The sequence below is a fragment of the Haliotis rubra genome, unplaced genomic scaffold, assembly GCF_003918875.1.
Source record: "Haliotis rubra isolate DU_JTF1 unplaced genomic scaffold, ASM391887v1 Scf485, whole genome shotgun sequence".
Lineage (NCBI taxonomy): Eukaryota > Metazoa > Mollusca > Gastropoda > Lepetellida > Haliotidae > Haliotis > Haliotis rubra.
In genome coordinates this window covers 612,953-625,881 of record NW_025767174.1, presented here as the reverse complement: position 1 = coordinate 625,881, position 12,929 = coordinate 612,953, and the positions used below count along the sequence as shown (strand labels likewise).

General features: G+C 37.4%; 1 protein-coding gene across 1 annotated transcript in view; it reads left to right on the top strand.

The window, feature by feature from the left end:
* The first annotated feature begins 912 nt into the window (after positions 1–912).
* Positions 913–12,929, top strand: part of LOC124291191 (potassium voltage-gated channel subfamily H member 6-like) — a 231,237-nt gene continuing 219,220 nt past the window's right edge. The window contains 1 exon segment of the mRNA XM_046728125.1: positions 913–1,321. Coding sequence (XP_046584081.1) covers positions 1,246–1,321 — 76 coding nt within the window. The 5' untranslated portion in view covers positions 913–1,245.

Sequence of the window (12,929 nt, the reverse complement as noted above, 5' to 3'; positions counted from 1 at the left end):
CTGTTTCCAAATTCGTGATTATAAAGCCCATGCAGATTTGTACGTTATATGATAAACAGACGCCGTGTGTGCCCAATACCGGAACGCCAATCAAACCTTAATTAATCGTTGTTTACGGAGCTTTTAGTTATTTGAAGAGACAACATATCAGTGAGAATTGAATCAACAGTGCGCTTGTTAGGCGGTGCTGGGCGAGTGTAGATATATAAAATACACCACTATGATAGATTTAGCTGAAAGGACAAGACAGAAATATGGAAGTACTGGCAATAGCAAATAATCAGTAATGTAGAATAAATATGTTTTTCTCGTCGAATGGGTATTAGCAACGATAGGTGATCTATTGTGTGTCTGGGATTAGGTTTCAGCCGTATTTTTGATCAAACTGAAGCTTTCCACCGAATTATCACAACCTCTTCAGTCTTCTAAAACATTGGGTGCGCCCGGTGTTTTTTGTAAACTCCGCTAAAACGCCATCCGTGATAGATCTGCGGCTAATGAGACTGTATCGATTCTGGGCGTGGCCGATTTGGCGTTCAATAGCTGTCACGATGTATGAGGGTCTAGACACGGGATACGAAAGGTTGCATAACAATAATGGCAGTGGTCTGAACATATCTAAGCGCTTCTCCAGGACACATCCCATCGCTGCTGCCAAACTACCTCGTTAGCAGGAAGAGCGCTTCTTTCGACTGTCACTTCCATCGGACCAGACGGCTATCCTCACGTGAAAGCCCAATCAATCGATATTTCGACGAGAGTCAGTTTTGTGGAACATTGTCAATAACATATCTTGTCGATGTGAAATGCCCGTCTGACGACTCTATGTTTTGCAACATGAATTGCAGGCCCTGCTGTTGACACTTCGCCATCTCTACGTTCATGGCATCGGCTGCTGGCGGAGTAATCTCTCTCGAAGTAGTTCCGTGATGCGGTCGAGTGCGGATCGACATTATTTACACGAGGTTGTGAAGCGCCAGTTTCAGCAGACGCCATACGCTAAATGAGAAATGCGACGACTGTGCCAATCCTTGTTCATATGTCGCGTGCAATGTTCCACAGTCTCGGCTAACTACATGCAGTAGATGTGGACTTGCCTTGGAGTCTAGCCCTTTAAAATATATATATTTGTGCCAAGACTATCGTCGTTTTACTGTAACCGCCACAGGAGAGAACGATCTCAGCCATTTTGGAGGATGTACGATAGTCCAGTATATATAATGTAGCGGGAAAAAAGGGTTTAAAATGCCGGTGCGTCGAGGACATGTGGCCCCGCCAAACATTTTCATAGACACAATCATCAGGAAGTTTGACGGCCAAAGTGAGTATCAACACATTTTATTTATCACTCTGTCATTTACCGGATTGCATATTCTGTGATTTACCATTTCTCCAACGATGGAACCAATGGTTGTGACATCATCGGTGCTCGATCGTACAATAACAGTTTATAACGAAAATGGGATGTCTCATGTTGTAAAATTCCCATTCTCTTTGGATTTCCCGCAGAATATGTTGTTGTAAAATGATATACATTGTGAGACCAGCTGTCCAACATCTGTGGACAATTACCCGCCATGTGCACAGGAGGAGAGCGATATAAAATCTCTTGCTCCCCCACCCCCCTCAGTGCGACGGTGGGGGTCGTGCAGAGCGGTCCCTGGCTGGTGTATAACAATATTATGCACACCGTGCCGTGGAATAAAAGACATATCATATTTACGGGTATGATGAAAATGCCACTGCGTGTTGACGCCTCTTAACTCGGAATGTTTACAAGCAATGTTCTTTCGGCAGCGAAACTGGCCGGGGAATAAATGGCGTGAACGGATATATAAACAAAATAGAGTTAGTACGACACGCAAAAATGTTTTAGTTCCTAGTCACGCATAGCTCACATGGAATATGATATTAATTACACTATACCATTGAAAAATTTAATCAAACATGACATATGCTACAATAGATTTGTTGGCATTGATTTTGTGGTGTATGTTTTTCCCACATTCAATACAGTTTGAAAAATGAGGCTAATGACAAATAGTAACATGATAATATGTCTGTGTGTCACACACGTCCAATTATGATAAATATTTTTAGAACACACGCATATTTCATTTCTGTCAGTTAATTTTTATTACGATTCATTACATTTTGAAGATGTGTAATTAATTCATGTTATCCGTGCAATATATCTGACTACGTTTAAAACAACTGTTGTATATACATTTACAAATGAACATAGTATAGATGACAGCTCCGAGAAAGCTGGCGAGGTGGAGTGTAGTGACTGATGTTCTGGTCTACTTGAAGTCTATGAAGAAGTCTATTGATTAATTTTATGATAAAGGCATGCTAAATGTTGGAATTCGGTTCAAGTACCTTGTGCATTGTACTCAAGAAAAATAGATCGATTTGGAAGTAAGATATTTTCACTCACAAGATTGACATTGAGTTGGGATAGAATGAACGCTACAATGTGCAATGTGTATGTTTAGGTCCTTTCTCTAGTACTCCTTACTGTTCGTGGGGAACCATTGGGGAGCGTAGGGGTTGGGTAAGCCTTGAGGGGCAAGGTTGATCAATCATAGATTAGATTTTAGATATTTTTGTCCATTTGGGGATTCATTACTTAAGGTTTAATGATTTATTTTATTACTGAAAGGTATTTGAAATTGGTGTGGCTCTACGGTTGAGGTTTGCTGCATATAGTGAGGTTGAGGTTTGCTGCATATAGTGAGTGTTTGAATTGATGTCCTTAAATTTCCAAATAGAAGGATACACCGACTTGTTTAATTTTGAACAATGCATTATGACTGGTTTAATGGTTGATGTTATTACTGAAATGTATTTGAAATTGGTGTGGCTCTAGGGTTGAGCATTATTTGAAATTGTGTGGCTCTAGGGTTGAGCATTGCTTCTGTTAGTGCGATGACGTTGTAATGTCGTCATGATGCCTCGACTTTGATGTTTAATTTTGAACAATGTATTATGACTTTATTACAAGATCTATTATTGTTATATTCCTGTTGTTATCAGTACACATTTACCAGGCTGTGGTTCTCTTGATTATCTGTCTGTAGACCTATTAACTGAAGAGTAGAGGTCATGACATAATTATTACATATTTATTTTAAGTATCATTTGTAGCTTTTATACTTGTCAGTTGACAAAAAGCAGGGAATTAACTTTAACAAATGCGTTTATGTCTAGTCTGTCAACAGAATGTGGACTTCCGCCAATATTGGTTAGAATAATAATAGCTTCAGAATTGACGCAGATGAGATAAAATAACATACAAAATTAATAAATAAGAATAAAGAAATTTGTTTTCTGTATATATGAAATCAGCCAAAAGACTATAAGTATGACTATAACATAGATGTTTATGACATCAAATATATATTGTTACTGGTACTGACCTTTCATTTTGCTAGAGATAAATAACAAGGGGACAACTTGATGATTTTGTCACTTTTAATTGGATATCCTGGTATATTATTTTTGAAAAAATGTTTTGATATTTTTAACTGGCCGAATTTGAACCAATCTGAAATTCTGTCACTGTGGTGTTTAACACATGAAGTGCTCTTTGTTTCATACCTGTATAATGGTTATCCGGGGCGGTGGGGTAGCCTAATGGTTAAAGCGTTGGCTCGTCACGCCGAAGACCCGGGTTCGAATCCCCACATGGGTACAATGTGTGAAGCCTATTTCTGGTGTCCCCCGCCGTGATGTTGCTGGAATATTGCTAAAAGCGGCGTAAAATTAAACTCAGTCAGTCAGTCAGTCAGTCAGTCAGCATAATGGTTATCCATAGCATTAATGTTGTTTGTCATTTGAACAGAATTGTACTATGGAATCTGCTTTCAGAACAGATGTCTTATGATTATAGTAATATTAGTTTTGTCGTATTTATTTATCCAACAAAGGTCATTTACAATCACAGAAATATTTTTAGAAACAAAATGTGCCTGAGTGCTTAGCATTTAGACGACCCAAGTACATGCTGGTACTATTAGCTGGCATCACAGCATGGAAACAATGGTTTTACAACAATGTTCTACTTGCCATGGGTTATAATTCCAGTGATGACTGATTATGGTCTGTGACTGGCAGAGCTCCAGATAAGATTTAGCTCATGTGGGTACTGTACCCACTGTATTTTTTTTGGAGTGGGTATTATGAATGTTGAGTGGGTATTTCATGTTCCGTTACCCACAGCTTTCAAATATGTGCGTATTTCAGTCATTTTACTCACCTAAGTATTATGTCATTGAGTAAGTTTACTAAGCAGGTATGTTCTGCCTTATGTCATATCTAATCAAAACCAACTTAAATATAATGGAAATGATTGCATAAAAAAATCACTCATCCTATACCGACAGTACAACACTTGTCCTATACTAGCAGTACAACTTGATAGCAATCAATGTCTCTTTATTACGCAAGCGATTTTTATAAATATATTCCGTACGCATTTGTTTTAAACTTTTTGCGTATGTAACATTTTAAATGCGTAATTGCTACGCAACAATTAGTTTTCAATGCGTAATTGGACATTTTTCATGCGTATTTTACCCGGATACGCAGCTTATCTGGGCCTCTGGACTGGCAGACTGGTACATGTCTACAGCAAGTTCAAGTTTCTGCATTCCAGAAGTGTATGGATCCATCTTCAACACTATTTTAACTACCTTCAGTTATAACACTTCAAATACTTGATGGTGATTTTCTCACACTTTCTGTTCATTAACATGTCTTGGTCAAGGAGTCTAGTCTATTTGAATGTGCGGTATTTGTTTATGATAGTCATACTCCTGCAGAAACGTCGTAATCCGAGGCCCTGTTTCTGAGCTATATGGGAAGTAGAGTAGAGGTAAAAGCTTCCACTCTTCATGCCGCAGGGCTGTGTACAATGTGTGAAGCCCATTTCTGGTGTCCCCCCCGTGATATTGCTGGAATATTGCTAAAAGCGGCTTAAAACCAAACTCAGTCAGTCAGTCGTAATCCGAGGCCTTGTTTCTGAGCTATATGGGAAGTAGAGTAGAGGTAAAAGCTTCCACTCTTCATGCCTCAGGGCTGTGTACAATGTGTGAAGCCCATTTCTGGTGTCCCCTGCTGTGATATTGCTGGAATATTGCGAAGTGGCATAAAAAATACTCACTCACCAATAGCGATATGCAATACCTTTTACACACATTACAGTGAATTATTGTTAGACAGTTGTGTTGTGTCTACCACTGTATAAGGTTGTGTATATTAGGTAAGTATGATGAAGGCACAGAGGCCCAGATAAGCTGCGTATCCGGGTAAAATACGCATAGAAAATTTCGAATTACACATTGAAAAAAATTGTTTAAGCGCACCAATTATGCATTTAAACTGTTAGATACGCAAAGAGTTTCAAACAAATGTGTACGGAATGTACTTATAAAAATAGCTTGCGTAATGAAAAAGACATCGATTGCTATCAAGTTGTACTGTTAGTATAGGACAAGTGCTGTACTGTCGGGTATAGGATGACTGATTTTTTATGCAATCATTTCCCTTATATTTAAGTTGGTTTTGATTAGGTATGACATAAGGCAGAACATACCTGCTTAGTAAACTTACTCAATGACATAATACTTAGGTGAGTAAAATGACTGAAATATGCACATATTTGAAAGAAGTGGGTAGCGTGAAATGGAGGCCCTGTTTCTGAGCTATATGGGAAGTAGAGTAGAGGTAAAAGCTTCCACTCTTCATGCCGCAGGGCTGTGTACAATGTGTGAAGCCCATTTCTGGTGTCCCCTGCTGTGATATTGCTGGAATATTGCGAAGTGGCATAAAAAATACTCACTCACCAATAGCCATATGCAATACCTTTTACACACATTACAGTGAATTATTGTTAGACAGTTGTGTTGTGTCTACCACTGTATAAGGTTGTGTATATTAGGTAAGTATGATGAAGGCACAGAGGCCCAGATAAGCTGCGTATCCGGGTAAAATACGCATAGAAAATTTCGAATTACACATTGAAAAATAATTGTTGCGTACCAATTATGCATTTAAACTGTTAGATACGCAAAGAGTTTCAAAACAAATGTGTACGGAATATACTTATAAAAATCGCTTGCGTAATGAAAAAGACATCGATTGCTATCAAGTTGTACTGTTAGTATAGGACAAGTGCTGTACTGTCGGTATAGGATGACTGATTTTTTTATGCAATCATTTCCCTTATATTTAAGTTGGTTTTGATTAGGTATGACATAAGGCAGAACATACCTGCTTAGTAAACTTACTCAATGACATAATACTTAGGTGAGTAAAATGACTGAAATACGCACATATTTGAAAGAAGTGGGTAACGGAAAATGAAATACCCACCCAACATTCATAATACCCACTCCAAAAAAATACAGTGGGTACAGTACCCACATTAGCTAAATCTTATCTGGGGCTCTGCTTCGTAATCCGAGGCCCTGTTTCTGAGCTATATGGGAAGTAGAGTAGAGGTAAAAGCTTCCACTCTTCATGCCGCAGGGCTGTGTACAATGTGTGAAGCCCATTTCTGGTGTCCCCTGCTGTGATATTGCTGGAATATTGCGAAAGTGGCACAAAAAAAATACTCACTCACCAATAGCCATATGCAATACCTTTTACACACATTACAGTGAATTATTGTTAGACAGTTGTGTTGTGTCTACCACTGTATAAGGTTGTGTATATTAGGTAAGTATGATGAAGGCACAGAGGCCCAGATAAGCTGCGTATCCGGGTAAAATACGCATAGAAAATTTCAATTACACATTGAAAATAATTGTTGCATACCAATTATGCATTTAAACTGTTAGATACGCAAAGAGTTTCAAACAAATGTGTACGGAATATACTTATAAAAATCGCTTGCGTAATGAAAAAGACATCGATTGCTATCAAGTTGTACTGTTAGTATAGGACAAGTGCTGTACTGTCGGTATAGGATGAGTGATTTTTTATGCAATCATTTCCCTTATATTTAAGTTGGTTTTGATTAGGTATGACATAAGGCAGAACATACCTGCTTAATAAACTTACTCAATGACACAATACTTAGGTGTGTAAAATGACTGAAATACGCACATATTTGAAAGCAGTGGGTAACGTAAAATGAAATACCCACTCAACATTCATAATACCCACTCCAATAAAATACAGTGGGTACAGTACCCACATTAGCTAAATCTTATCTGGAGCTCTGAAGGCATGTAGCTGACTGACTGAGTTTAGTTTTACGACGCTTTTAGCAATATTCCAGCAATATCACGGCGGGGGACACCAGAAATGGGCTTAACACATTGTGCCCATGTGGGGAATCGAACCCGGGCCATCGGCGTGACGAGCCAACGCTTTAACCACTAGGCTACCCCACCGCCCCTGAAGGCATGTAGATTAGTTGAGATGTTATTGACCAGGTTTTTAGATCTGTACGTTTATCAATGTCACTTGCACAGAAATACATTTTTTTTTTATTATTTCTTAATCATTCTGTAATTAGTACATTTCACTGATAAGGGATCATTGTCCTTTGAATAAACAACCCAAAAAAACTTTCTCAAAATAGCCATATTGTCTTATTTACTGCTATTTTTCTTTTTTAAATAGTTGAATTTGTTTTGTTTATTAATGTTGTTGAAAGTGTTTGACACTGCCAAGGTAAATGACACTGGAATGTACAAATGATTCTTCTGAGCCCTGAGCAATATGGGACGTGTTAACCTTGCCCTATATTTTTAATACCTGTTCGATTGATATCACAGGTAATGGGTCACATGACCTGGGAGTATTAACATCAATCTGTGTTATTGCCAGGCATTTCAATGGCACTTAATGTTTCATTAATCACTGCTATTGGATAACAAGGATACAGTCCTGTAATGTACAAGCAATTCATACACAGTACCTAATTAATCATTGAGATTAATTAATCTGTTCTGATTAATTAGACTAATGTGTGAGAGTGAAATACCGCACGTGCTGTTGACAAGGTGCCCTATACTTTTAGTCATGTGTTTATTCAATGTTGACAGATGGTGTATATAGCTCTATATCACCTGGAGTGGATTGAGGCAACATTACAAGCCAAAAATACCAGCTATAGTTTATGAGGCTATCATTGATTTTGAGATTTTAATAGCAAAGTGCGTGTAAAAACTTTAATAGCTGCCGTTGAAGTTGAAAGCTGTATTTTATAGGATTATGGCAATAAATTTGGAGTGTCGTCATCAAAGGTTCCTGATTAGTATAATGCATGTGTATTAAATGAGGTAGTTATGAGAGACAATTCAATATAATTGTCAAAAGTGTGGGGCCTTGGAGATAAGTTCAGTTAGTTCAAGATGCATGTAATAATATTCGTATTACACCCAACACTGATTAAATACTGTAACCTTAGTTTCTGAGTGGTTTATTTATAAAAAAAGCTCTGGAAGATTTTGTGCTGCATGATAAGCTGCTCTTGGAAGAGTGTACAATATGTTTATAGGCTTTAGGGGTACATTTCAATGTGTCTTTGAAAACATTATTTTTGTGCAGACATTTGAAATAGATAGGGACTTTGGTTACCTCAATACTTCTTAACTGAGGGGTATCAGAGCTCCAGATAAGATTTAGCTAATGTGGGTACTGTACCCACTGTATTCTTTTGGAGTGGGTATTATGAATGTTGAGGGGGTTTTTCATTTTCCATTACCCACTGCTTTCAAATATGTGCGTATTTCAGTCATTTTACTCACCTAAGTATTACGTCATTGAGTAAGTTTACTAAGCAGGTATGTTCTGCCTAATGTTATACCTAATCAAAACCAACTTAAATATAATGGAAATGATTTTTTTAAAAATCACTCATCCTATACTAACAGTACAACTTGATAGCAATGATGTCTTTTTCATTACGCAAGCGATTTTTATAAATATATTCGCTACGCATTTGTTTTAAACTTTTTGGGTATCTAACATTTTAAATGCGTAATTGGTATGCAACAATTATTTTTCAATGCGTAATTGGAGTGGGTATTATGAATGTTGAGGGGGTTTTTCATTTTCCATTACCTACTGCTTTCAAATATGTGCGTATTTCAGTCATTTTATTCACCTAAGTATTACGTCATTGAGTAAGTTTACTAAGCAGGTATGTTCTGCCTAATGTTATACCTAATCAAAACCAACTTAAATATAATGGAAATGATTTTTTTAAAAATCACTCATCCTATACTAACAGTACAACTTGATAGCAATGATGTCTTTTTCATTACGCAAGCGATTTTTATAAATATATTCGGTACGCATTTGTTTTAAACTTTTTGGGTATCTAACATTTTAAATGCGTAATTGGTATGCAACAATTATTTTTCAATGCGTAATTGGAAATTTTCTATGCGTATTTTACCCGGATACGCAGCTTATCTGGGCCTCTGTGGTATTCTCAAAACAAAACCTGTCAGAAAGCAATAGCATTTAATGCAAGAATGCTATAGAACTTTCCTAAAATATTTTGTAAATGCATATTCTAATAATTGTAATAGTTTGGGAACTGGCTATTAAATATGTAATTCTGTGTACGACACGAGGTAATCAAACAACAATGTCATTATGGGGGGCAGTTTCAGTTGTGATGTGTTTTGCGACTTTACACATAAAAACATAATGATTATGCATTTTCATTCTATAATTACATAAATTTTGCTTGGAATGGCATGTCTCATTTGAAATAAAAAATAATGGTTGTGTGGAATCACATCAAAAAAATCTTTCTGAACATTTCTGTCCAACAAAACAGAACATGATTTTACAACTCAGCTGATAAGATTGATGTGAAATGATAAACTGGACAAGAATCTTCAATATGCAACTGTGGAGTTAAATGAAAATTCAATTAAAAATGGAAAATATTTTCTTGGAACATGTTTAAGTTTCAGTTGATAAATGTTTGGCTCATTCAGTTCAGAAGGCAGTAATTTTATTTTTATTGGTTATATTGGTTCCTATGTTAGGATTTCTCTTAAAGAATTAATGAAGCATCAACTTTATTGTTATTTCAAGAGGAGCTTTCACATTTACTTGAATTTATTGTGTTTAGACAGATGCAGATTTTCCATAGCTCTCTGTTGGAATGGTGTGACATTATCATGCACTGGTTAATTACGATACCTATTACCTACTACAGTACATACTGATGTTATCTTGCCTGACTGGTTTTACGATTATCGTTGTTTTCATTAAATGTGCTTAATGTTTTCAAGCATGAAATATTGAATACATTTTGAAATGAATTGATCAACATTTTCGGGGACAGTATTAGAGTTAAATCCTTACTAAGTTTCCTCTGCGATGTTTGCAGTAGAACTGGTTGATGATGATTTGCATGGATATAAAACCATTTGGGCTAAGGGAATTGATTTAAGGATTGAGTCCACTTGTATGCAGCTGTTCATTTTATGACTGTTGAAAGGAAAATGCAGTCAAGATGAAGGTGAAGGTCATACTGGTTATGCAATTGTTGGGGGAGCATAGGAAGTGTAGTCATCTAAGGAGCCTGAATTCACTATGCAAGGTTGTCTCCCTTAGGTGAGCCAGGAACCTATGATCATGTTCCATTCTGACTTTGTACAAAGGTTTGTCAGCACTTAACCTGTGCTCATGGGTTTGCCATAGACAAATGCTTAGTCTCTGAATGTATATAATTTTGATTGCAACAAATAAACCCATTTAAATTGAAAAGGAGCCCCAGGGAGACCAGAGATTCAGAACCTGGGGAAATCTAGACTTGCTTCATTTAGAGCTTATGATTGCAGGGAGGGCTATGCTGTAGGAAAAATAATATGGTTCAGGGACTGTGAGACAGACTAAGGTTTGCCAAAGCGGTGAATCACTGTATGTTTATATTTCTTTTGGGGCAGTGGGGTAGTCTAATAGTTTAAGCGTTACTTCGTAATGTGTAAAGCCTGTTTCTGGTGTCCCCTGCTGTGTTATCTCTGGAAGACTGCTCAGTGGTGTAAAACTAGATTCACTCATTTTCACACTAGACTCACATCCTGAATTGTTGTCACTTACTCTTCTTATGACAGTGTACTGCTGTAAGGATTCAAACCCAGGCTTTCTGTTTTTCATGTACGTTTTTCAACTACTGAACTACCTGATAACTGGATAAACTTTCTGAGTTTCTGTAGCCTGTATATGGTATATCATCTGATTACGATTTCCCCATCTAACAAGCATGGTATAAATGTGTATATATCACAGTATACCGCCTTGTTATTGGATACCCCAGCTGGACATTGTCTGGTGCCGAACTTCATCTTGGACTCTGTCTGGGGCAAATGTATTCCGTTTACAGGAGGGAAGCATCAAAAAGGTCTCTTATTAAAGATAATAGATAAAGTGTTGGATATTGACCTTAAGCAAGAAATAGGAAGCCCGATTTGTTGGCTGAAATGCGTGTTAATAATTTATGGCCGTGGCCTGATGTTTCTGCATGCGAGCAGTTCAAAGCCGAGTTGGTACGTTGTGCTCGGTGGCACTGTCGCATATCGCAATAAACTAAACATTTCGCCTTGGAGGGGGTCAAATCAAAAGATCCATCTGTTTGCTGCTGTATCTATGACAGACATTTAATTATCTTTATCACTGCTTTCATTGTTTCATGCAACAGTTAATTAAGTTTAAAGGTACGATATATTCAGCTGGTCAATATGAGGGGTTATTCCATCTTTTGATCTGAATCTGATTAGATTAAAATTGACGCACAAAAGAATATTTTTTCCTTGTTACCTGAAATGGACCTAAGATAGGATTTTGATGTAAAAAGTTATGTAAATTTGTAATCTTTGCAAAGTAACAACATTTTTTGTATTTTTGAAAGATCGCAGGAAAGCTTGCTGAGAAAATATTTGTTAATAGCTCACTTTTTATGATCCAGATAGATGATTCATGCATGGCCTGTATATTGAAATCATTTTTTTAAAGTAAAAGTATGTATGATCTTGAGGGGAATGAATATTTATCACTCAGGACATAGTTTGATGATGAAGGGTGGTATTATAGCCTAATGGTTAAGGTATTTGCTACAATCAAGATCCGAGTTTAACACCCCCAGTGATGCAATGTTAATGTCAGTATGGTTTTACGCCACTTTTAGCAATGTTCCAGCAATATCATGGCTGGGGGAAGCCAGAAATGGACTTCACACATTGTAACCATGTGGGGAATTGAACCCGCATCTTCAGCATGACAGGTGGACGATTTAACCACGAGGCTACCCCACCGCCCCTGCAATGTCCGAAGTGAATTCTTAATAGTTCAGGTTGTTGCTGGTCTGTCTCCCAGGTCCTCGAGAATAATTTAAAATTGAATCCCAACTCAAGTGTTGAATGATTCAGCAAGTCCCGATTACACCCATTCTTGGTCTGTAATAAAGCATTGTTCTGGTTCCATTTGGCTTTCATCATTTACTTTGTAGAAATCGGGGTGGTGGGGTAGCCTAATGGTTAAAGCGTTGGCTCGTCACGCCGAAGACCCGGGTTCGATTCCCCACATGGGTACAATGTGTGAAGCCCATTTCTGGTGTCCCCCGCCGGGATGTTGCTGGAATATTGCTAAAAGCGGCGTAAAACCAAACTCAGTCAGTCAGTTGTAGAAATCATTTTTAGGTGAGGGAAGCTTGTTTCTTAGATGAAAGCTGGTCTACTGCTAACAGAAGCAAAACCATAATAACTGTTCTGTCTGAAACTGAGTTGCAGACTTCCGGACTTGGGATAATTTACCTTGATTGTTTACAATAATTATTTATGCTGTTAAGTAATAATTTAAGTAATGACTTAACAATGAAATTGTGATACAGTTATGTCTTTTCCTTTCATGTTACACAAGAAAGCATGTGGATTGACTTAAGATCATTGTAC